The following is a 27,443-nucleotide window of genomic DNA, read 5'->3' on the forward strand; positions in this document are numbered from 1 at the left end:
TATAAACTATTTGGTAACAAAAGTGTACTATATGTTGTGATACAAAAAAGGTATGGTGAAAATGTACCTTTTATACTAAAGCTTATACAAGTTCCTTGGTCCATAAAAACTATGTTGTGTTCATGTTTTCTAGTTTGCTCAACATGTATCCCAGCCACATTTTTTGTTTCTTGCCCATTAAAAAAAACAGCTGAAAAATAGATTTTCAATAAAGTTCTTACGTTTCGGATGATGGTTTTTTTTTTATTGTGGCTTCTATATTTAAGATCAGCACTTGCAGGTAACAAGGTTCAAATAATATCACCTAAAATGAAAGGTGTTTTCCCATGAAACCACAAAAATTGTTCAGTTCTCTTGAATGTAGCACTTTAAAGTCAGTTAAAGTCCAGACAAACAACAGTAGTTAGGAAACTACAGTTGCTGTAGATGATGTGACATTGGTTGGATTTGTGCTGACGTTTGTGTAACTTCCCTCGCTGTTTGTACTTGTTTCACTGGAAGCCATGAGGCTTGAGTTGGCTCTGAGGATTGCTCCAGCAGCACTGCAGTGTGGTCGTGGCCCTGGTTCCGGTGTGTATGTAAAGGTAAGGCTGGTGGAGTAAATTATGCCATCATTACGGACCAAAGTTACTGGAACCTGGACTGGCTGACGGACCCACCTCCAACCCTCTCGAAATGCAGAAATGTCTGGAACAACACATAGCATGCTCTCTGCGCATCTGAAAAACAGGAGAGTCAACTGAGCATAATAAAACTTAAGCATAAAGAAGAGAATAGAACAAAAGAGAATAGTTCAGTTGGAAGGGACCTACAACAATCATCTTGTGCAACTGCCTGACCACTTCAGGGCTGACCAAAAGTTAAAGCATATTATTAAGGGCATTGCCCAAATGCCTCTTAAACACTGACAGACATGGGGCATCGACCACCTCTCTAGGAAGCTTCTTCCAGTGTTTAACCACCCTCTCGGTAAAGAAATGTTTCCTAATGTCAAGTCTGAACCTCCTCTTATGCAGCTTTGAACCATTCCCACGCGTCCTATCACTGGATACCAGGGAGAAGAGATCAGCACCTTTCTCTCCACTTCCCCTCCTCAGGAAGCTGTAGAGAGCAATGAGGTCACCTCTCAGCCTCCTTTTCTCCAAACTAGACAAACCCAAGCCACTCATCATAGGACACGCCTTCCAGCCCTTTCACCAGCTTTGTTGCCCTCGTCTGGAGGCATTCAAGGACCTTCACATCCTTCTTAAATTGTAGAGCCCAGAACTGCACGCAGTACTCAAGGTGAGGCTGCACCAACACTGAATACAGCAGGATAATCACTTCTTCTGACCGGCTGGATGCGGTTTGCCCTCTTGCCTGGGCTGGATGCGGTTTGCCCCCTTGTGCCAGGGCACACTGCTGACTCCTATTGAGCCTGCTGTCAACCAGCACTCCCAGATCCTTTTCTGCAGGGCAGAAAGTATACACTTGAGTGTATACACACTAGTATACACTCTTCAAAGCATCCAGCAAAATGTAATCACCATAAAAGTAGTTAGAAATACTGTACCTGTACATGGTTTCAGCTTCCACATCCCCAAACCAGACACGTAAATTTGGAGTGAAGTTCTGTCCTGTAAGTTCCAACATTGCTACATCCCCACCACCATTCAACTGGAAAGGCAGTGAATAGAAAAAAAGATGAAAATCCACAAAAAAGCATGTATTAATAAAAACAAACACCCCCCTCTCAGAAAAAAAACAGAAAAAAATTCTTCACATGCATACAAGAACCATAAACAGTGCTGTTTCTATCAGCTGGATAAAACCGAAAGAAACACACCTACGCAACTGAACTGTAAAGTAACACATCTAAAAGATACTGCCAATTAATTTGATATCCTGAAGGAACTTCTAAGTTTTGGTAGTGGCCACTTAGAATAGTAGTCAACAAGGCTTCGAAAACAAAGAACAAAGAATCTTTCAGAGAACGTGTTAGGAAAGCTTCAAGTTTTTCCACAGGAGAATGCTGATTTTCTTAATAAGGTTTCAGTCCAGCTCTCTTTGATCTATAATTGGCTGTTTTAAGAGCCAAAATCGATTTCTAAATAATCAAACAGAAGTCCTAAGGATATCACTACCATAGTATTTTAAGACATAAAATTCTTAATGTATAGAACGATATTAATATTATTCCTGTTACATATAGGCTCATGTATTCTGAAATGTAAGTACAAAAAATTATTGCAACATAAAGTAATTTTCCTATTTATAAAGCTAGTAAGAATGTTTTCCTACAGTATTCCACAAAGGTACCATGAAGGTTAAATCAGTATGACAAAAATAATCTCACATAGAAGAGTTTATTCAATAAAAATAAACTTACTTGAAGACTTTCTACAACAGGCACAGGCGTCACTGGAGCATGGACCGGTCCCATCCCCTCATAAAATGTGTATTCTGCTTTATCTGTGCTAATGATTGTCCAAGAAGCTCCATCATTAATCATTTCTTTATTTGGTTCTTTCGGGCATGGAGTGGCCTTAGAAAGAAAGAAAAGTTTTAAATCTAACCTGTAGACTCGTTTGCCAAGTCCAAGCTAAAAACCAACTCAGCCAGTTAACAATGTCTATTATTGCAAAAACACGTTTCCTTATGTTTTTCCTCTAACAAAATGACCAAGAGAAACAGTCACATACATTTCAGCAAAACTACTATAAAACTAAAACTTGTGAAAACACTGTAACTCTCACCTATGTCACCTCTCCAACCTTCCATTTATTATTGGGTTTTATTTTAGTTCAGCTTTCTAAGTTTTAACGTTATTCAATAGCCATTAACCAACAAACTACAGCAACTAGAAGTAGCTACTTTAAAATAGATCTTGTTTTATTAATGCAAAGTGACTAAAACAGCAACAGACTGAAGTGGAATACTTTCGATTAGTTATGATTTACATCTGGCCAAGATTTTTTTTTTCCTTTTTAGAAAGTTCTTCACCATCCACAAAATGATGGAAAACACAAGCTTGTATTTCAGTGTTTGTGCAAAGACATGGGAGAGAAGCCGCAATGACAACCTTGCAAATTAGTCAGAAACTTTCACTATCTCCTTGTAAATACTACTAAACATTACTAGATTAGTATACATACATATATACATAGAAATTACACTGACAACTATTTTTTATGGCAACAAAAGCCTCTCAGAACAATTCCATCATCTAGCAACCAATAAGGAAATTACGTATAGGTTAAACACAGGCACAGAAAAAAAATGGGACTCAGAAATTCTGATTTTAATACCTAAATTCTGTTTTCTTCCATTAAGCTTTAAGGATATCTAGGTATGTAACCATAACCTTCACTCTTCAAAACTGTTAGATAAACTTCATTTTAACAGTTCAGATGAAAGGAAGTTAAGATCAAAGCTGCATCTCATGTGGTCTCTTCATTCTGGTATGATCATGTAAAAAAGCACTGAAAACAGCTTGCAAGGGAAGTGTGCAACAACAATAGTAACCACAGATCCTTCCAAGCTCAAGACCAACTGATATTTTTATTAGAAACATATGGAGCTTCTAAACTACTAGCCCAACTTCAAAAAAGAAACTGTTGTATACTGTTTCGATGATGACATTTTTCCTACAAAAAAGCTTGACTACAATTCCTGTTGGCATGGACTGACGTACTTCAACTCATGACAAATAAAACCATGGATATCAAAAACGAATGACCCTGTACAAGATCCTTAACTGGCTTCTTCAAATCTGCCAAACCCCTGCCACAAAGTGGAAGGCAAATGCTACAGAATTTGTTCTGGAAGTCCTGCTATGTCAAGAATCATTTCAGGAACACATTACTCCTTCTGTCACAGAAATCCTTGAAAGATTATGATTCCTCTTCTAGAGAAGCATTCCTCCTTGTCACTTCCAAATACAGCAGTTTACCTCCAGGCACTTTCCCCCCCCTCTTTCCTTTCCTTTTGTAACTAAACTTTCTCAACAGGTGGCACTGAAAGATTGAAATGCCTTAATACCATGCTTAGTACCTCATGTATTGACTGGCTTCACGTGGAAACAGGATGGGAAACAAACAATTGCATAACATTAACGGATAAAGGACAGAATTCCCCAAGAACTGGTAAACACAAGGACACAGACAAAAGGAATCCAAGGAATATAATACATTTGGATTTAAAAAAAACAACAACCAACCAAACACCACTAACCCCTCCCCCCACAAAAACTCTCAAGAAAGCTCTATATCAAAGGATATTAAAGAAATGAAATTATAATGGATGAGAAAAAGTTGTAGTTTTTTTTTTTAAAAAAAAAGCTAATTAAAGGAAAGCAAAAAGTAAAAGGTAGAACTTAACAGTCATTCTCCTTTCAAAATGCACAAAGGCCAACAGCGCAGTCCCCTCCCTGAGACTGGTGTTGCGATCAGTTTTATTCAATGTCCTCCCCAGTGTGCTGGTAAACTCAAATCTTCAAACTTCTGCATGATCCTAAGTTTTTCAGGTAGTTAAATGCTGTTATAACTGCAAGGATTTTATGTCCAGAAAGACATAAAAATGAACATAGACACAAAAAAGTGGTAATGAGCTGCAATTTAGATAAAAGTGAGGTTTCCAAAGAAAAATTCTTTAAATGATGCCCATAAAATACTGAATTCGGAACTAGTAGTTACAACTCAGGATCCTGGAGTCACCACTGACAGTTTTCTGAAATCACCAGCTCAACGTGCAGCAGCAGCCACAAGTGACAACACAATGTTGGACACCCATCAGAAAAAAATATTGAGAACAAGGTATCAGGTATTATTTTGCCAGTGTAAATCCTTTGTTCACCTAATTCTGGAATACTGTGTGCAGTTCTGTTCTTCCCATCTACGAAAGCCATGGTGAAAAAAGAGAAGGTACAGAAGGGGCAAGTAAAATCACCAAGGAGCTGCTGACCTTATGAGAAGAAATTGAAAAGACTGTGACTCTCCAATTTGGAGAGAAGAAATTAAGATGTTGATGGGTAAGGTGAATGCAGAACTGTTGCTCACTAAATCCTGCAAAACTGGAACTAGGAATCACTCACAGAAACTACTAGATCATTCAAAACAAATACAGCAAAGGTTTACTACACGGAGGACAGGAAACCTCTTGAACTTTCTGCCACAGAATACTGCAGAAAAAGAGAGCATCAGCACATTCAAAAGGAATCAAACTGATGGACAACACATCTACAAAATGATACTAAAAGATAAGAGTTAGGGATGCAGCCTTTAACAACCCTTAATACAAAAAGTGTGGATGCTGGTGAAGTACAACTGCATTGGACTGCATAAAGCAACCATGTCCTATTGCTGCTGTTAGACATAGATACAGACTATGCTCTGATCCAGTAAGGCATTATTTATATTCTTTCTGTATTCTCCAGAACACATGGACATCCTTTAAGACGGATCTGCTGGTACTTCAGCAACTGAATTTCAAAGTTTTTGTGGGTTCGTGCTGACCTGCTAACTTTTTACAGCCTCTCTGCTTTAAGCCTCTAAGGACTATTTCCATTCACACAGGAGAGACTTGTTATCCTAAAGTAAAGTTTGGGGGGTTTTTGGTTGTTTTTTTTTTTTTCTTTTTTTACAATGTCCACAGTCTGTCTAGGCTCCTTCTGTAGGAACTGTATTCAACAGTAAATGCTTAAGAGCAGGTAGGTGAAAGATGCTACACGTGCCTGTTTCTCTGGTCTTGGTCTTCTGGTCCAAAGGAAAAAACAGTTAAAACGGGATTTCTCTCCTGCCACTGGTAGAAAGAGTTTATCTTCCATAGTGATTTCACTCACCACAGAGTGATAAGAGCCCGATGTGCAAGTTAACAGGTTTTATTCAACAAGTAGAAGCAGCAGGTACCTACTCCACTAAAAGAATTCAGAACAGTGGGTTCTCCTTTTATCTAAGCCCTACCCATGTGGAAAGTTCAGAGCTCTTATCAGATGGGGCTCCATGAGTGCTGCAGAAACGGAAGAGTCCTGGTAGTCCCACAGGCCATTCCAGGATGTTGAACTAGGGCAGCTGTCAGAGAAGCAGGAGTTGCTTCTTCATTCAGCCCTTCCCATAAAGTACTTTGAGAAATCATATATCAAGGCTGATCCTGAATTATTGCAACTCCCATTTCATAGCTTTCTCTTCTTCTTCACGAAGGTCCATTCTGCTTTACAAGAAAGTACATTGATAGGTATCTCTCTGCTATGTGCTGTGGGTAGAACCAATAGATCTGGTCCCTTCTGATCCACAAGTCATGAATATGTTTCCTGAAATATGAACAAAGCTTCTCATGTTCTCTTTCCACTGTCCCAACTCAGGATAGAATTCAACTGAGCCTTTACCAATCCTTCTTGTCCCTTTCCTTAAATTAAGGGAAATCTTTAAAAAGTTAGCTTCCCCCTTTCCTACCTCTACCTTTCTTACCCAAGAAGCTACAGCTGTTCTCCTAAGGAAGTCCCGAGTCTTTCCCGAGTGTGGCCATCTTCCTGGAGCACAGCATTATCTCTCAACACCCTTTGCTATTTGAGCTGCCCTGGATGTTTAAAGAAAATTGCAATACTTGGTTAGGCCTGAACTTGGTCATAGTCTTGTTACTCTGATGGGAATTACCATGCTGAAAGTCTGCTAAAAGCATGCTAACTTACACGAGACTAAAAACCACAATTTGTTAGCATATTGTATAAGTTGTCAGAACAATTCTACACTGTGGTACTTTTTTACAGCTCTCCTTAGGGGTTCATTCCTGTTACAGTTAACTTGCTAGGGATATTTTTTTCTACACCTGCTGGAGAAATAAATACTTGAAGGATGAGACAGCTACATTCTTTACAGACAAATCAAATTTCTGTGGCTTTACTAATTACTGTGGTCAACTGCCATAGCTGTCTATGTTTATGCTTTTAGCCAAGAGCAAGACAATGCAATTCTGCTAAGTTCACCATGAAATAAGACTATCACGAACTGTATCATTTCCTATTTGCTGTAATCTAGAAATGAACACACAAGGAAGTGGTGCAACTCCACTGGCATATGTCAACATGTAAGCCACAGTATCATGATTGCATGCACAAGTTCCTACTGTGTTTCCATTTCCTCCACTGGAGAAAATAGAATTCATTGTTTAGACAGACACGGAAGAAGGTTATGAGGAAAGAAAAACAGGTTTGGAAAAGGACAGATGAAGTTTGTTGCTTTCCATCCTCTGTTTTTTCAAAACAAAATATTAGACTCGCATTCAAAACCAACTGCAAAACTGGCAGTCATACATATTTTGGGAATATTTGGGAAAACTTTGCAACCATGCTTCTCATCTATTGAAATAGTTTTAAACAACTCACTTGAAATTGGATAATTCTCTCCTGGGAAAGGCACAAATACATTCTCTCAGTGTCTTTAAGGTAAAATGCACATTTATGGAGCTGCGATACTGGATCATCTGCATCCAATAACGCCGTTTGTTTATCTACTTTTCGAATTATCTGTGAATGAAAATTGTACATATATATATTTAGGACAATTTCTATACTTCATTACATTGGAGATTACATATGTACTATTAGTAAAGGAAGTAAAGGTCGTCTTTTTTTTTTTTTTTTTTTTTAATTTCCATGCCTCCTGTTTTAATACCAACATTAGAGTCATAATTCCCAATGCTTTTGAAACAAGAACACAACATTGAAGTGACACTCAGAACTACAGCTTCAATGTGCTGCATGCATATGTATTTTATCTTTTTTGCTGCGAGAGTGGGGAAAAAACTTGACGCTTCAGCAAAATCTACTTTTGATCCATTTCCTGGTACAAAAGAACAGTAGGTCAAGTATTAATAGACTTCTACAGAAGCTTCCACAATTGATAGCATCAACAACATTCTGTGGCAGACTGGCTGCTGAACGAGAACAGTTGAAAATAAGGATTTACTTTAAAGGTACTGAGATGTCCTTAAGTACAGTTTTGCAAACACAACAATCATAGCATATCTTAACAATAGTTGGTCATTAAATATTACTTAAAGACAACTGCAAAGAACAATTGTTCCTTATATCTGGCAGTTCAGTGAAAAAATATCTGCTGACTTAATTCAGAGCTGTTATACTGATTTATTTTTAAAAATTAAAAAAGTTATTCCCTTACAGACAGTGGAAATCTGTGGCTTGGAATTTTAACTCAACTTCTAGAAAAAAGTTTAATACTTCATTTTATGCAACATCAGCAGAAGCAGCAGCCAAAGCGCTTGAAGATTTCTAAGCCGACAATCAGAAAGCCAACCATGTCCTCTGGGATTTCTAATGATAATAAATGGCATTATTAGCAATATAAGTTTCAAGGTTAACTTGTTTCTTCAAAGTTCTTTGCATTAACCTGTAAAACGTCTGCAAGTTACCTTTTAATCGCTTCACCTTTAATCAATCTTGCAAGGCAGCATGACAAATGTTCCCAATAGCAAACAAAACAGGAACCTTTAGCCTAATTTGTTTTAATCTATTTCCACCTACAAATAAGGTTTCTGGAATCATAAATGATGGCATCTCCTTTCGGCAATAAGAAAATATTAATATGAAGCCCACAAATAAAGTGAGATCCTCTTACGGAATTTCATGTGCACTGAACCAGATCAGTAGTAACCAAGTCTGGATTTTTCTGTCAAATAATGTGATTTAAAAAAAAAAAAAAAAAAAAAGAAGAGCTATTTACATGATAATTTTATACCATTTACTCTGAGCAGGCTATCTTCTTTTTTAGCTAAGTTTGATATTGGGAGAGAATTTCTCATTACAGTCCTAGTAAAATAAGTCTTTTTTTAGGGGAAGGGGAGCAAAAACCTGCCTGCAGGGAAGGTTGGTTTTACATTGGCGCATTCTAAAAATTGTTTCCAGTTAGAAGTGGAGTTACCAAAGCCTTGTATGAAATTCGTAATGGGCTGACAAACCACAATTTCACAAAAGATCTCAGATGAAGCATTGTTTATTATCAGTCACATAAAATTCCACTTAGGCTGGCATTAAGTGCATAAAACAGGAGAAAAAATTCTATAATTATACTTAAATTTATTTATAAAAACCATTACTTTGTATCCAGCAATAAAGTAATTTTTTTGGTTCACAAACCTTAACTGATTATAATCAATTTTGTATCTGTGACAGAGACAAAGGCCGAAATTGTCTCTTTCTAAAAAAAAAGTTATTCCAAAGGCATTTCCAATACTTCCTATTTAAAACAGACAGTATTAATAAATGTCCAAAATGCTTTTGCAAGCTGATATTGGTATAATTATGTATCCTTAGAAGTACACAGAAGTGCTTTTAGATTCAAGTCAGTAGAGCATTTTTAAAGCTGTCCTGAACTCAACAAGTGGAATAGTCCTACTGGCTGCAAAGACTTTACTCATCTATTCAATATCAATATTTAAAGTAGTTTGCTACACTGGGACCTACATTACTGTTTTTAAAATAGCCATTTTCTTAAGGACAGCTTGCAGATTAACCTACTTTGGCAAGTGTGAATTCTGAAAAATTCCCTATGCTTATTTTACAAGCTGTTCTTTGCTTACAGAATTAATCTGCAGATATAAAAATACGCTTTTATTAAAATGAATGCCATTTTCCATACAAAATATGTATTACCAAAAGGAAACATACTAAGCCAAAAATTGTAAACAATGCAAACCCAACTATGCAATTACACTAAGTAGCTATCTACAAATTAATTACAGCATTGGAGAAATTAAACTGTACCAGTCTTGGGAGTGCCATGCCAGTAACTGAGCATACAAGTTTGACAGTCTGCCCATAATGAATGTAGCCGTCTCTCACTGTGAATTCTTCTCCTTCCGATTCATCATCATCCACTGCATGAAACAGGAATTTTCACATTATTTGTTTTCATCACTGTTTGCCTCAAGAGCAGGGACATTTAACATCACACTATTACATCAAATACACACTCAGTAACAAAACAAATCTGCATATGCTTAATTAATATGGAGGAAAAAATGCAGGACTCCTTTTTGTGGGGATGGAGGGAGGGAGGTGAAAAAATATATTGCTTCATTTTTACTTACAGAGGTGAATGTAAAATGCTCCCCACTGTTGTGAACTGGCATGGAAATTACCACCTTCTACGTGCAAATATCTGGTGCTAACTGTTTGGGATCGAAGTCTATTAAATAGTGCCACTTTTGTCCCTGACGCAATACATACTGCAAGGAACACATAGAGACTCGAGATTATAAAATTATTTCATTATTACATAGAAAAGTAACAAAAAGTCACAAATACAGTAGAATAAACTGATGAATACTGGAAATCAAGAAGTAATTCTCAACTATTGGTTAATTTAGAAAATATTTATATTTGTGACACACCAAAAACAATCACAAAATTACAAGTGCCATAACATACATAGTGGCTGTTCTCCAAAGGCATGCTAGTTCACAGAATTTTGCCACTTAGCCAAATGGGCCAGTGCTTGCCAGCTGAAAACTCCTTCTGTTCATAGTTCTCCAGCAACTGATTATTTGAGCAGAAGCTTTAGCTTGCCCTTGTGAAGTACTTAGACAACTTTCAGTGATCATTTGAAGTCTATTTGAAGTATAAAGAAAAATTATTCTTACAAATCACAATCAATTGAAAGGAAGACAGACATAATATGTTAAGATTGTAACCATGCAACTTGACATTTTCTCAGATCTGAACTTACTTATCATTCAAGAGAGAAATGCTAAGTCTGCTCCCCTAAAAAAACCCAGCAACTAGCGTTTTGCCATCAAAACGGGCATGTTTCTTCTACTTGGTTCATATTTACTATCGAAGAATGCTTGGTTCATATTCACTGTCCATCAAAACTATCTGTCTGAAAACAAAGTCAACAGTGCATACTCTGAGCCCACGGGCGTGAACTGCACAGCAACAGATTGCCTTTAGTCATGTGGCAAGCTAGCGGCCCCGAGATCCACATTCCATAGGTGAATGGGTTCCAGCCCAACACAGATGGAAGAGCCTTTTAAAGCACTAGTGAAGAGAGAGAGAAAAACAAACAAACAAAAAAGGGTATCTCTTGAGGTGCTCCAGTGGTATGCAGGCAAAAACTTCGGAGGAAAAGCAAAAATGCTCCCAATTATACATTAGCACCAGAGATATCTTTAGTTGAAAAACACGGTAAGCAAATAAATCTGGGTGAAATATCACCATACAGATTTCTTAACCAATTGCTTAAAAGGAACCATGCAAAAGATATTAAAAATAAAAACAACATGAAAATGGCATGAGATAGTAAGAAGGTGGCTGTGGCGTGACGAAGTGCAGTTTAGGTAACATGATGCTCCTCATTTATCACAATCTGAAAGCTATCTCTGATACTGATCAAAACATCCTATGCACCAGATCGTGGCAGCTTAAGAGATCCAACAGCTTAGGAAGCTGAGGTAGAGCATTCTTTATGCATTCGTTTACAAGGATTCACTCCTCTGAATAAAGTTTTTTTGTTGGACCTTTTATATTTACTAAATAATTAACTGTGACTGCCTAAAACTCAACAGTGTAACTTATCTATATTGGAATACTTTAAAATACACTGATGTGTACGGTTCTGAAATACATTAGAAAAAAAAAGAAATTGAAAATTTCATTGTATTTACTTTGTAGTCAGACCCCGAATACATAAGGAAAAATTAGCAGAAGGCAAAAGGAATTGCTACATAAAGGAGAGAACTGTAAAATACTTACAGTCTGCATTTTTCAGTGACTGTTTCTTTTTAGAAGGTTTGGAGATGACTTTGATCCGTTTACTGAGGAACACACCGATGTCATCACTATTGCCATAGAACATTTTTACCGATAACATGAAGTGCTTTCTCTTGTCTGAATCTGATATGTATAATGTTTTGGCAGTGCAATAATTCTGTAGGTGAAAACATACTGTTGTTTCTTCTTTCAAGTCAACCCAGTTCAAGAAACTATGTATATTTAATTATGAACAAAATAGGAAAACTGATGCAACAGTTTCTAAAACAGATCAGAAACTGCTTTTTTCCATCTCTTCCATATGGGTATCTTTTATGACTACTGTTTAGCTTTGTGAAGTTTAGCACCCGATTTCAGTACTTTAGTGTCTTTCTAAAGACTCTTACCAAGACTGGAAAACAGATGATTAGAGGCTATAGCTGTGTCAAAGCCATCTCCAAGTGGCTAAGAGCACTACTAAAAATTACATTTGAGTAGAGCTATACAGGCAGTGCACTGGGCATGCACAAGAGGCTGCCTGTACAGAAAATGTGTTGAGCCAAACTCTTCTTGAAAGGATAGGAGATGCTTGGGTTTTAAAACACTAGAAAGTTACTTTCGGCTAAATATTTACGCTAGGTGACAACAGGGGTTTAAAAAAAAAAATCTCAAAACAAAGTTTTATTATTCTTTTCCTAAGAAGCAACATATGAAGCATTCCTAACTACACTGTGCTGGTAATACTAAGTAGCTATAAAATATTGCTTAATAAGACAACCAGCTAAAATGAGCACTCTCGTGCTGCCAGTTCTATTCCAACTGTTTAAGTCATCACAAATATCTTTAAAAAAATCTTGTAGCAATTTGTATCACTGTAAAAAAAAATCTACTATATTTATTAAGATGCTATTTTAATTGTATTTTTTATGCAAAGGGACTTAAAGACCACTTCTAGCAGCATATGTTGTTAAGATACTTCCTTGATGAGATTATCCGTTCATGCAAGCCAGGGAGAGGGACACGGAGTTTGGGCCAGAAAGCTTACCTCAGTTAACCATTGATGCCTACCAAATAACCTAACAGTTTACTGACTCTGAATCAACAACCTACAAATGAAAGGTTAGTACCCTGCTATGATCCCATGAACTAAATCCACCTATTCAATTGTCCTACATATTTTTGAGGGATTTTTTTAAACCACTTACGTAGTATCTGCTACAGTATAACAAAAGTTATCAAAAACAAGCAAGGGTATTCCTTGAAATATGCACCATGTAGCTGTAATATCCTTTGCAGTAATCTGAGTGGTTTATTACAACTCTTCTACCTTTCCTTCCAAGTTCAGCTGCTGCATTTCTTGGTCGCTGTTTCCTATTCCAATGAAGGCGCAAGGTTGTGACTCTTGCTCAGTGCAACCATCCCGTTCCATTTGCTCTTTTTTTTTCTTCCATCCACTGCCCATAAGATACACACATGGAGGAGGACAAAAGAACCTGAAAATGAAAAATGCATTATGAGATTACACGCAGCTTTCAAGAAAATTCTTGAGACAGAAACTGTTGTGTACCCCAAGCTTTCTCAGCCCATTCACACTTTGCATTTGAGTTTATACATGCACGCCCTTCATTTGCCTTGAAGATTTTCTAAAATGCAAATCAAAAAAAGAGAAAAAGCAAGGAAAATCAGCATTAGATGCACTGTCACTGAGTATCTTTCCAGTTCAATATATTATATGTAACAGTCTGCATCTCTATAAAATTAAAACACTTTCTACCCTTACAAAGAAGAGATTCTCAAAGAAAGTAAAAAGGCCTTGAAAGTGATGACAGTGTTTTGCTTAACATGATGCAGCAATTAATACACACAGAACAGTTCCACAAACTAATTCAATGGACAACTGCTGACTACAATTCCTAAACATTTAGTGTTTCATCATTAGCAAGGAGGGAGTCTATTCCATCCAAGCATAAATCTCTCTTCAGTTTTTAAATGGAATAGATGATTTTACATCTTCATCAATAACTGTAAGATATGATCTAGTCTTCAGCAGCACTGACTGAAATCAGCCTAGATGCTACTTACAGCAACATGTTCAAAATTAAATACAGCATTATAATACAATGCATTGGTCTTGAAGTTTCTGCAAATTGTTAAAATGCAAATCCTAATCACTTTTGGTTTTAGCTTAGCCAACAGCTGCAGTGTTTTGTTCAGTTAGGATCAAAGTTAAAAAAGCAGAATGAGTACACCCAGTTGTGAGGTAGCAAAAGAGGCATGAAGGGAGAGATAACTGAAAAAGTTTTTAATTATTCTATTTATTTCAAATTGGAGAGTAGTGCTTAACGTGGCACTTCTGAAATGCAAAGACAACTCCTACCTTATATAGGTAGGTAGGTAGGATTTTTTGTTTAAAATTTGGCTTGGGACAACTGAATTAATGGATTATCTCCATTAAATGCCATATAAACCTCGATTAGCGGAAGTCAGCTTTAGTAGGAAAAGCAAGTCTAATACACTTCTTTGTCTCACCTATTCAGCAAAATTACCTTTCTTTAACAGATATAAAATGCTTTCCTAAGTAACAGAATTCTTAATAGATGAAACCCATGTCCTGAGTTAATAATCACATAATAATGAATTTTAAATATTAAGAATCCATATAAATGCAAAGATTTGTAATCATTTCAGTCAATACACACAATTAATGTATATCCTTTGTTAGACAAACAACCAACCAAATTTTAAGTTTTACTGCAATTCAAAATGTCTCAGTGGTTATGATAATGAGCAAAAATTACCCCCTGCGGGGGGGGGGAATCAAACTTTCTATCCTGCCAATAAATTCACAGTGAAAATTTTTCACTTACTTTAGCTTTTTTAAAAAACACAACAAAACTAATGATATACCAATATGCATACAGCTTAAATATCTATGAATATCTTTCAAAAGCATCATGCTCTGGTTTGAAAAAAGACTGCCTACAAAAGAGAATTTGTAGAAAGTAGCTCGCTATGTGACATCAAAAGATCTGCATGTTTGAGAAGCCCATTAAATTAATTTGGGAAACTGCTCCTACAGATTACTTTTTAAACTTAAAAATTCTAAAGAAATAGAAAGAAATGCAATTATTTGCTCCTTTTATTGCCTTCACACTGTTCTGAAGTATAGAAATTTTGATAAATATGGAATTATGAATTAACAGAAAGCCACTTGTAGAAGCAAACTACGCAAAGTTTAACAACTAACATTTTTTCATGTGCTTATTGCACCAGTTTTAATTATTTGTATTTTGTTCTTTGGGGTAATTATGGGTCATACAAAGGCTCTGGAATTCTTTTCTTCCAATTGAAAATGCAAAACACAGAGAACCAAGGCAACAGGTAGAAATTTGCCAATTTGCAAAGCAGATGTTTCCTGATGGAACTGTCAACTTGAGAAACTACACAATAAACTACCTTAAAAGTAAAATTAACACTTTCACAGTAGCAGCACAAGAGAATACTTCCACTAGCCCAGCTATTAATCTTAAAGCTGAAATTTATAGTTATCTGCCATTAGAATGGGTTATTATAACTTTATTGCTGTAAGAACAGAAGTTCTGAAATTTGAAAATCACCATGAATAGAAAGAGTAAGCAGTAATAAATGTTATCAAGCAGCACACACTGTGTATGCTCTTTTTGCTTGCTATTATGCCTTTTGCTTCTTACCTTCTGCTACCTGACCTCTGTTCCAGCTTTCTTCATGAAGATGCTGAATGATGCAGTAGGGGTATGTTTAAGAACACCATGAGTTTCTGTTACATGCCAATTAAATCCTCCCCTTCCTACTACAAATTTTTGATCTCAAAACCAGGAATGCACTTCCTTCTTTTCCATTGCAGTTATTTCAAACAGCACAGGATGACATGACCTAATTTCCCTCAAATGCTTCTCTACTGTAAAGGAAAAATGATCTTAAGAGGACTTATGTTTGTGAGGGAGACAGTCCAATGACAATGGTCAAGATCATAAAATTCATATTAAAGTACAAGGTGTACATTTACTTTCTACGTGACCAGTCTAATTTATATGCCCTATATCTCCCCACATCTAGATGTAAATACTGTAATTGTTGTTAAAAATCTATTCTGAGGCTCATCTACTGGTTGCTGCAACTTTCAGCATGTTTTAGGAAAACAATACCAAAACAAAGCAAGAAATAAGCTTTAGCATTACACTGAGAAAATTTCTACTGTAGACAACTGTGATCACATTTTAAAAACTATGTAAGATATACACAGATACATATGTGGGTGGGAAGGAAGCAAGAAGATAAGAAAGAGTCACATTTTTATTAGACTGACAAGGGGTCAAGCGAGGGCAATGATCATGCCCAAGCACTGTTTAGGAGGCCTACTCTACTTTGCCATCCCAGGTAGGGGAAACATGACGGTGGTCCTCTATGAACAATACTTTTCAAATGAGGGTTATGAACTAACTCCAATGTTAGGAAATGCAATTTTTTGGGCAAGAAACTTCAAGTACCAGATGCATTTGTTCAAGAGTTGATTTCTGGAAACAAGCTCAGATTGCCAGAAAAAGCACACCACGTATCTAGTCAGCTTCTGAACTCTTGAACTCAAATGACAATACAAGATCCTTTCAGTATTAATGGATGTATCCCACTAATTTTCTTCTCAACAATTATAAGCTATTTCCAAAAAAGAAATTATATACAGACTAAAAATCAATACCAGCCTTTATTAATGGAGCAATGCTTTGCAAAAAAGAAACCAAACCCCTTGTATTCCAAGTAGGTATAACACCATAAAACAAACATTGCACATTTACCTTTCTTCCTCATGTACTCTTTTGTATTTATCTTACTGGTTAGAACACAAGAAAAAAATCCCAAACTTTTTTCATATCCTTTTTCATTTCAGCTTTATTCTAAACCAAGTCCTTTGAATACTTATGGCCACTAGATGGCAATGAAGACCTATAAGAAACAAGTTTTAACCCATTGATGAAGAGAAAACAGGCCACAACAATTAAAGTGCTCTTTCTAAATTAGAACACAGAGAAACACCTTGGAAAACGATGACTTACTGAATGACGAAAGAAACTTTTGAAGCTGAGACAATTTTAAGTTTGGTTAAAACTACCACACAAGAACAAAGGGAGTCTGGACATTCACAATTTGAATGGGTTTTCTTACGTGTCAGCCTCTTACTCACCCTTCAGATACAGACAAGTACAATTTGGGGGCTTTTTACTTCATTTTTACAATCCCAGGAACTCATGTATACAAGAGAGTATATATAAATTTTCTTTCCAATACAGTGCGAGTAAACCATGAGTATCCTCATATTTCTAATTTTCACAGAGGATTAAAGAAAGTGTCTTTGATGTGTATAAAATAACTGCTGGAAACAGGTTCTCTCATTAATAAAACATTTCCGATGTAAATAGGAATGTAAATGTTTATGTGAGAGGCTGGCTTTCAGATAACTATAAAGAGGAAAAGAGAAAAAGAAAATCACCTCCCCAAAATAAGTAATTTCAGTAAAGTAATTTCCAGTATTACTGATGGATGGGAAATAAGGTAGGACAATGTTTGGTGGAACAAATGAAAATACTCTTCCTTCGACCTTTGATTTACAGGGCCTACCTCTCTTTTTTCTTTAACCACAAAACTGAAGTAAGACTGAGTAGGAGGTAAAAATCCTTCTGAAGGAGGTAAAAATTCTTCTGACCTACAGTAAAAAGAAAATTATGTTGGAGGGAAAGGCAGCTGTGGCTGGTTCTTCTGAGCTTGTTCAGAATTTTCAGTACAAGAAGTAATGGTGGAAAATCATGTAGGATGTAATCTCTTCACTGGATTTGTAACATGTTCTCTTAATACCTCTTCTCTATGCCATGAGCAGACTGGCAATTCCTCACTGAATGAGCAGTAAAACAACACAGGACATTCTTCCATGAAGTAAAGACCTAGTAACTTGATCTAAAAAACACATGAGATCTGTTAGGATCAACCGTGAGCTCTTTCATTCTGGAAGTATAACAACCAGGAATGTCTTTCCTGGACAAAACCTATTCCACACTTGTTAGAGCTGCATGACGAGATGCAGATTCAGTGCTTCCTACTTGCTGATGTAAAGCACAGTGACTGTAACATTTTGGGATACTGGGTCTCTGCAAATACTTCATGTATTTAACAAACTTCTACAACACTTTGTTGTGGACTCCTAGTTTCTCAGAAGAGGCTCTCTGTGATGCTCCTCCTATGCATCTTCCAAGAATTTGTGATCAGTGTAATTAAAACGACGGACAGTTTTAAATAAAGCTAACATTGGGACTGATACTAGCCATGAAAGGTCAGAGGATCAATCTCCAAAAATTAAAGGGCGTCCCCACAGTGCCTGCTTACGCTATAATTTCATGGGCCGCAAGTGAGGAAAGACTCACGTTAGACCAACCTCATGTTAGACTCCAGGCTCAGTAACTCAGTACAGCAAACAGAAGCAAGCTGTTACTCATTTGCTCTGACAGATCTGTTCCATCAGACCAACTGGAAACTGAACTTTTTTCCATGGCAAGAAAACCAAGCTGAGATTTGTCAAAGGATGCTCCCCTTTATTCCAAATGACTTGAAGAAAAGAACAAGATAATTTCTAGTGGTTTCTGAGTCCTGACTGCAACAACAGAAAGTGGAATAGATTGAGTCTTTGGCACCACCTGGAATATTGTTTTAAATCAGACAATCACCGATGAAGAGAACAATATACCTTCAGTCCCTTCAGTCAATTCAGGCCAATCAATACAGAGAAAACATGGTACTTCAAGTACCCTAACTGAACTTGCCAGGAAACAAGGGACAGAAAGTAAAACAGAATCAGCTCATGTCATTGCTACCTAGTTCTGATGCACTCAATGCTCTTTTCGAACCACTGGCTTCTGTTCACAAAAGTTTGCTTTTTCAAATCATCCAAGTCATCCCTGTGTTCATCTTGCAGAAGTCTTTGCCTTCAGGAAGATTTAGAAGCATCTACCAGCTGGTTTTCTTTATGTTCTTTATGTGACTTTAGCAGGGAAGTTTTTCCTTTGTACCTGTTGGTCAATTCTGAGTTGGTGAAGGCAGGAGGTGTGTTTGTCAATTACCTGCATTGTTCTGAGCATGAAACTACGCAGCAGTCTTCTCTCCTTCTTAGGAGCTGAAAGAACTAACAACATCCACTAAAGAATTCAATACAAAATGAAAAATCATTAGGTGCTAGAATGCTAAGGATGAAGTATTGGAGCCACGGGGTAAACCCTGGAAAAGGCTATGCTCTCAATAACAGCAGCATTAGCCAGAGGGCAGGCACACTCAGTTTGATGAAGAGAAGTATTTGAGCAGAAATTACAGGAGCTCCTTCACTAGCAGCTAGACCATTCTCAGGCTAATCAGTAGTGATAATGTTTAAACTCAGAACAGAATGTAATCCACAAATACCAATCTGTCCAACAGTCTTTGATGAACTATGTCTTGGAATGCAAAACACTTCAGTCCTTTGAACTGTTGAATGTTCACACTGTTCAGACTCTGAAGAGAGAAGTCTCAGTGAATGGTAAATATGGAAAAAATACAAGAAGCACAACCCAAACACCCACGCTCATCAGGACTAAACATCACCTGAGTCTCTATCAGCTGAATACCGTTGAAAGATGACAGCCATCCAACAGGAAACATCAGGCAAAAAGTCTTAAATTCAACTGAAGTCCATCCCTGAGCTTCTTACCTCCTGGCTTCTTTAAACTAAACAACATTAACTTTGGGAAGAGCAAGGCCAATAAGAAGAGTCCACTCAAAAAAGAAAGAAGCCTCCTTTCATTACTGTTATTTAGGGACAAGCATCAAGAAAGTCTCCATCCACGTGGCAATAACCTGGATTTGTGTTTCTGTGAGGCCTATTTTAAACCAGACCACACTATGCGAGATCTGCGCCCACTACAGTGAGTTTTCAACAGAGTATTTCACCATCCACGAAGACTCATCAAAACACTGGAAGGTAGTTATTGTGTAACCTTTTAATTATGCTATGCAAAGTTTATTAATGATAAATATTTTCCATGACCTCGCAACAAACAAGGTTTAAAGATTGGAACAAAAGGTGGAAGTTAGTTTAGGATTTTTTTAGGTTCTATATTTACTTGAAAGACATGTCAAATTTAAGAAATAATTCCTTTTGTAACTTGAATTCTTAGTTACAAAGATAGTGCGATTTAACTTCTTCTTTATGGATCAAAAATTAACCAGATTATATCCATGCCATAATGAAGTCCCGTGGAAAACAAAATTTCTCCATAAAAACAGGTATGAAATACATTTCTGTCTATAAAGCAGATGTATGCAGAACAACTCACTTCAGAAAAGGTATTTAATGTAAAAATGGTGAAAGCTTGATTGACCAGTTGCATAAAGCAGCCTTAAACCTTTACTAATTTCACTCAGTCCAGTAATAAGAACCACCAACGGGCACATTCTGCTATGAATAAAACAGAAGCAATTAAAAAAAAAAAAAAAAAAAAAGCCGCTAATTCATCATCCAGTTTCACTACGTACCTTATGGCACACGCGGATTGAAGGATTTAATAACTGGCATTTTTCTTTATGCTGATAACAACAGGACATCATTACTGATGCCAACAGTTTGGGAACTAGCAGAACAGTACCAAAGACAGTCTAAATGGTGCATTAAAATGTAACAAAAACTAAAATATTTAAACTGGAAAATGAAATCTTAGTATGTATTCCAAACTTTTGTTTCATACCCATACCAGAATGGCAATGATTTCATCATCATGTTATTTTATAACAAACATCCAACCATTTTCATTCCTAGTCGTCTTTTGCAAAGCTCTGAAATTCTCTACACTCATTTGACATGCTTCCATTTTTACAGGTGAATCTGAGATACTTTTCATAAACAAATGCAGTTGTACTGAGATAGGCAACTGAACTGCACCTCACAAAATCTAAAGTGGTAAAAGAATGCCTAATTCCAGTTAGCAATTGTTTCAAGCAGTAAGAAACCAATACTACTGTACCAAACATTACCAGTAATGTATGTGCCACAGTGACTTTAACAGCATCAAGTGAAGTATACACATATATTCAAGGCGATTTATGGCAACGCTATGAAATGCACATAGGAGCTTTCAGAAACTGTTAGCAAATAACAATTTGAAGCTTTGTCCTGTATTCTTCAGAATACTTATGTAAGTTTTCCAAACAGTAATGGAACTTTTAATAATCAAAATTACATACTTTATCTTTTTATTTTCTGCCTTCTTTTGATGCAATTTGTTCTCCAAAATAATGATACACAGGACAACTTTGCAAAATGTTCCTGCCCTCATACAGGAGAACAAACTGACTGAAGTTACAGACACACTGTTTAGAAAGTCACTTTCTTATCTGCAGGCACACCCCTCATTTTTTGGGAGTAGTAAGCTTAACTCATCTGCAGAGATGAGTTAACTAAGAGAAGATAACAATCAGAGGTCTTTTTGGCTGTTGAGTTTGCTGCAAAGTGTTAAAGTTATCATTTACTGCTAGTAAGGCCTTGCATGGCAACCCTTTTGCATTTAAGCGTGGCAGTGAGCAAGAGGGCTGTATAGTTATATAGCAGATAGCATACTTGTCTGCTTCCGTGCCCTTCCTCCTTCCTCTTTCACTGACTTCCCATTTGACTCATCAAGAATTTCAGAAAAATCTAAAAAGCACTTTGAGTAAACAATTCCATGGAGCTACAGAACCTGGACACTACCCAAAAGAAAGGACTTGAGCCTGGCTAACAGAAAAGACAACACATATTGAAAGACAAGTACTCAGGCACAGAATACTGAAGAACAGTTGAAAATATAGTCTGCATCTCTGTGATTCACAGACATCAGGCAGTGTGATTTAGATTGGTAGCAACTAACTGAGAACTTTGCAGGCTTAATTCTAACATTCCTGTTTTCTAGCACTTTCATACATAAATATGTTAAAATCTTAAATCTCAGAAAACTGTAAAAACCATAATGATGTAACAGGACTTACACAACAGTGGTGAAAAAAAAGGTTAAAACTTCAAAACCATTAATGTGCTGAATATGTGGTCTTTTACGGTGAACGAATAGTAGTAACACAAAATACCTGAAAACTAACCAAATACTGCGCTATTTATTTTAGGGAAATTTAAGGTAGAAAAGTATCATTTATACTTCTATTTCATCATGAGAGGACTAGAAATCTGCATATGAAGGACCATCCTATTTGCTTCTACTAGTCATGCAATAAAAACATCACATAGAGAAGACTGCAGGAAATTCACCTTTGCCTAAAAAGCATTCGTCCTCACATTTTCCTGTAGATCCTGTCCCTTAGAGAACTACCTACTATTGTAACATGTACTGTATTGATTTTTATGAGAATGTTTATCATAAATATGGTTATAACTGACCTGTCATTCTTTTTAAAGCTATCACAGATCTGATTCAGAAAAGTATTTTACTGAGGCTAGCAATTTCCCTTTCATATTAATTTGAAATTACTCAGGAAAAAACTCTTCTACTAATAGTCACCATTAATCACCTTGTTTACTCCAGACTTAAAATGGAAGGTTTAAAATTAGAGCCATTTTAGTTCAATGGAAGAAAAATTTCACCCACAAAGAACCTATTGGCAGAAACAGGCACCACTACATTGAATGCCACAGGTTTGCAGCACTTGTTACATAATTAAATGATTTACGAGAACACATTTTGTTTTACATTTCTTCAGACTACAGTACAATCTGAGGAATTCTGCAATGTACCACGCACCAGACTACACACTATAGTTTCCCTAGCTGGGAACTGTAAAGGGAAGCCAGGAAAGAATAGAGACTTACCTTTTTTCATTTCCGTATGATTTCTGCGCAACTTTCGCATGGAGTATTAGCACTGTTTGATCGCCTCTCTCCTTTAGGTAATTTCGCATTGCTTCCCTAAAAATTGAAAGACAAAATAAGCTTTGAAAGTTCTTTTGGTTTTGTTTATAATAATAGTAATCCAAAGACAGCTTTGGGACAAAAAAAACCCAAACACCTGAAATTCAAAAAAGGAAACCATTAATAGGGTCAAGATGAGTTTTTTAAGACAATTACACAGCAAAAAGAAGCAACTATCTTGCATGAAGCTAGCAGTAGGGGTCTGTGGTCATTTACAACTACCACATTTTCCAGAAAAAAAGATGCTTGTGATGTAAAATCATACCAATGCCAATCACTACACCATGTTCAAAGCCCAATTCTATAAAGTACCGTGCCACAAATATTTGATTAGAACACACTTTATTAATTCAATATTGTCTCCTTAACCAGTTTAATCTCTCATGATAACGACAAATTGTTCTGAAATTTTGTTTAAGCTATTAACTAAATCCATGCAATGTTTATAAAAAAGTTTTCTTTTGGTGTGAAGATACTAAAAAAAAAAGTTAAATTCTTCAGCTTCTTCATCTAGTTTTCTAGAGAAAGCCTCTACTTCCTGCACACAATCAGGTTAAAAAAAAAATTTAGATTTTCTATTGTTGATTATCACTGTAATGACAGACGTCATATAAAAGCTATAATTACCTCAAACACACCAACAGCAATTCCTTGAGAGAAGTAAGAGAACAATATACCCTATCATTCTTCTGTATAATAATCTAACTCTTCATTAAGCAGCATGCCAAATTCAACACCCTAGGGTTTAGCTATGTCAGAGTGCTGACAGGAACACTTTTCAGTCCCTGGAGGAGCTTTTGCAGGTTGAATGCCCACCAATGCACTCATCTTCAAAGTCATCAACCAGAGAAGCAAATTATGAATTTGACAGGAAGTTATATGAAGAGATGAAACCCTACAGAAGAGGGATTTTGGTTTTCTTTTTGGTTTTTGTTTTGTTTTGTTGTTGGGTTTGTTTTTTTTTTTTTAAATGAACTGCACCTAACTGTTGAATTCCCTTTGGACAGATCTAGAAAACCAAACATTCCCAGTGAAAAAAGATGGAAGATAAAAAGCAGTATTTTGTTGACAAAACTTTTTCCAAAAGAAATCCCCACATAAAGTTTCACAGAGGAAAGCAAGTAGGGGGGGCGGGGGCGGGGGACGGACAACAACAACAATAATCCAGCTTTGCTGATGATGTTTTCTAAGTTCTTGCATTTGTCATGCCTGCTAAGACAGTGATCAGCGTGGTAGATTTTCTGTGTAAATAGCAGGATAGAAGAGCAGAGCAAAGACCTGAATTACTGTTTTAAATTTGGACTAACTTGATCTATTTACATTTGACATTGGTAAAACAGATGTTTATCCGTGAACTGTCTCAAAGCACACAGACTTACTTTATTTACCACCATTGTTTAAGAATGTATTTTAAACCACAAAACATAATTCACTGTGAAATTATTATTACACATTTCATTATGATATATATTAGCTGCATTCAAGTGGTTTAAAAACTTTTTTCCTGACAATTTGAAATACTCTATTAAGAGTACTGTCATACTAAATTAAGAACATCTGTCATACTAAAAACTTTTGACTTGACTACCATTAAAAAAACCACTCAAAACCAGCAACCCATGCAATAAATGCTAGGTGCTATCTAATGTTTATTGAGCATTGTATGAGGAAGAAATTCTGCCTTTTCTACTGGTCTGTTGCTACAGTGGACTTGTACAATCCAAGATCCTAGGAGAAGTACGAATGTTCCCCTTCAACCCCCCCACTGATAAAGAAAACACAACCATTGCAATTCTTACATGACATTTTTCATTATTAAATCTTAAAACTCTCCACGAAGGTAGTACTATTATAGTTTACATCTAAAACCAACTAGCACAGTATGAACAAAGTAGTGTTCCGCTAGAGCTTGCACGACAATGGATAATTAGGCAAACAGGACTGCCTTTACACAAAAAAGCAGAATAATTTTCCAATAATTGAACTAAATGCCTTTATAAATTTTTTAGCAATACATAAACAAATCATACTCCTAAAAATTTGTGTGATGGTTTTTCCGTTTCAGCATTTTTCTCTTCAGAGGAAAAAAGTTAGGTTGCTTGTTTCCAGCCTCTACCAGTACAGAAAAGGTTTACAAGCTACTGCTTTGAAGGATGGCTATCAGTTCCCAGATGCCTACCCTGTGCTCACAGGAAAGAGTACCTGGCACATCTAGTAGCTAAAATCCTGCACATGAAATTTAGAATCACTATAGTTAATAGACAACTTCGTTAAAACACCTTACACTGAATAGTCATTATTTTTGTTCTTTTTAAATCATAGAAGATAAATTCTATCAGTAACTTCAGGGTGATACTAACAGGTGTTACTGCTCAAGATGGAAAACAGTTCATTACTTAAAACTTGGTATCTGAAAATAGGTAGGCCAACAGGAAACAGCAATGTTTGTTCAATTACTTATGTCAGTATAGAACAATTTTGCATTGAAATGAAGTTTAACAATGACACAAGCTAACCTGAAGCTTATCCAGAAATGCAATGAGACAGATATCCCCAACACAAAATGTAAATGCTCCCCGCAACCCCGTGCTTTACATGAGACATCATAATTTGATTCAAAACAGAAGTAGGCCAGAGTGACAATGGGTTTCCATGTGTTTATGCAGCACACAAAACTATAAAAAAATTGCACATCTTTTCTACTTCAAGCAAACAGTGGATTTTAGACTCGGGAACTATTTGTAATTGGCACAGTTTGTGGCACAGAGTAATAAATATTTGCACAGACTGTGTTACAACAGTTTGAAAAAATGGTGACTACTTAAGAGCTTCTAGTATAAATACTTCCCAGGCAGACCAGGAGCAAATCAGGCACAGTACTCCAGTCACTCTAAACACTTTTCAGAATGGATTGACTTGATGGTCCTATTTGATGCTATCTCTGACTGTTTAGGTTTCACCAAAAATGGGTTAAGATCACTCCTTGACAGCACCACGTTCATTTTGCTCTTACCTGCTGCATGACAGCAGTAATGTAATAGCTGAGTTTTGGCAGTAAAAAGTGTTATTTCACGTGACCTCACGAGACACTTTTACTCAAGAAAAGTAATCTGGCTTATTCCTGGTGATTTAAAACTAAGCAGATTCACATCCTACTGAATAATCTACAATAACTGATAGGTGAAGTCAATACCATTTCTAAAAAGGCATTTTGAGAATCTCATTAAAAACAAGCCACTTGTTCAAAATTTTACGTCTGGCTGCTGACTGCATACAATAATTGAAAAGCTTTGTTATTTAAAATTCTAGGATTAGCAAGCCACAATTTTTTAACTTAGAAATCCTGAGAATGAAAAGGGTAACTTTAGAAAATTGTTAAAACCAGTATTTCTTCAATGCTTACCTGGTGAGCCGCTTCGGTTGAGGTCGCTCTCCAAATTTCCTGAAAAAAGAAGAAGTTGCTAATTTAAAACAAAAGTGTTTAGTCATAATTTTACAGTGAAATACTATCCCAATTTTACAATTTTTGAAAATGTATTGCAATTTGGTGTCTTTTCTTTGTAATCTCCTAGATAGATTACTATCAACCACCTCCTTGCAACAGCTTTTCCCACAATAGCAGAGGCTTTTTTAATTAGGTAACTTTCTTTGCTAAAGTCACATTTACCTTCTCTCTGAATCACTTTTGAAAAGTTCAGATACCACAAGTATGTAAATAAACTAGGAGATCTTTGCCATAGCATTGACCAGAAGTGCCAACAAAAGCAGCTATTATCAACATACAGAAATTAACAGACTTATCTCTGAGTTGACAAATCACAGAGAATGCTTCCCATCAGGACAGTTTCTCAGAAATCTGTTTTTCCTTAATGACTTCTTACAAAAAGGATGACAACATATTTCATACATGCCGGTACAGAATTATAAGAAAAATCTCTCTCATGGAATGTAGCCAAGCATGATCCAGAAATATCCTGCTATACACTTAACGTTTTTTTAGCCATAAAGTGTTTTGAGACAGCTGTATTTCTTTCAGTGCTTTAACACTGTTCTTGAGAGAAAGTATACTCTTTACACTAGGTTAAGACCTTCCACAAAACTCTTTATTTACATAAGACACTGAATTTACACAGGGCAGAAACATTTTCATTAACAAAAACATCCTCAGATTAAACCAAAATGGTCAGGTAAAAGACCTGAAAAAAGGAAGGCTGTACCCAGCAACGTACATCTGCAATGTACATCTGCTCAACCTGGTAAGGAAATATAACCACAAGCTAAAATGAGGACAAAGAAGAAAAAAAAAAAAAAAAAAAAGCAGGCTTAGCTTAACACCCTTCTATCTAAAAATAAACTGAAGCATAAGAGACTGTCCTACTGTTGCCAGTGTTCATAAATATCTCTCTGACTTGCCAAACTCTTTGATAAGTGGGCATATCTTACCTTTATGCTTCCTGGACAGTGAAAAAAACCCTCACCTAATACTGCCCTACAATAGTGTTGGAGGCTCCCTAGGACAACAAGAACTTGATCATTAAATGATGGGACAAGAAATTCCCCTGTTCGTGCAGTGGATCTGTCCTAACTCTACAGCAACTGGTGATACATTCCAATTTCATTTGAGTAATTCTAGAAGTGTACAAAGTAAAAATACATAGCTATTGCCATTTATATAGTTGAGCAGAATAGCACTCTCCTGAAAAG

At 36.3% G+C, this 27,443-nt stretch overlaps 1 protein-coding gene across 1 annotated transcript; it reads right to left on the bottom strand.

The window, feature by feature from the left end:
• Positions 1-190: 190 nt before the first annotated feature.
• Positions 191-26,180, bottom strand: RBPJ (recombination signal binding protein for immunoglobulin kappa J region). Its single transcript, XM_009586003.1, has 10 exons — positions 26,143-26,180; positions 22,641-22,736; positions 13,068-13,233; positions 11,744-11,918; positions 10,081-10,218; positions 9,755-9,867; positions 7,358-7,498; positions 2,369-2,524; positions 1,553-1,656; positions 191-719 (listed from the first exon to the last, which is right to left on the bottom strand). The coding sequence occupies exons 2-10, from the start codon at positions 22,727-22,729 to the stop codon at positions 404-406; spliced, it is 1,398 nt and encodes a 465-aa protein (XP_009584298.1). The 5' UTR covers positions 22,730-22,736; positions 26,143-26,180; the 3' UTR covers positions 191-403.
• Between the last annotated feature and the right edge of the window lie 1,263 nt (positions 26,181-27,443).

The sequence above is a fragment of the Fulmarus glacialis genome, unplaced genomic scaffold (assembly GCF_000690835.1).
Source record: "Fulmarus glacialis isolate BGI_N327 unplaced genomic scaffold, ASM69083v1 scaffold16379, whole genome shotgun sequence".
Taxonomy (NCBI): Eukaryota; Metazoa; Chordata; class Aves; order Procellariiformes; family Procellariidae; genus Fulmarus; species Fulmarus glacialis.

Excerpts from the sequence above, each read along its gene's own strand:
- RBPJ (XM_009586003.1), bottom strand. The coding sequence starts at position 22,729 with ATGCGAAATTACCTAAAGGAGAGAGGCGATCAAACAGTGCTAATACTC. Across the intron at positions 9,868-10,080 it reads AGCATTTTACATTCACCTCT|TGGATGATGATGAATCGGAA; the intron begins GTAAGTAAAAAT and ends TGTTTCATGCAG. Across the intron at positions 7,499-9,754 it reads GCATGGCACTCCCAAGACTG|ATAATTCGAAAAGTAGATAA; the intron begins GTACAGTTTAAT and ends TTTCATTCACAG.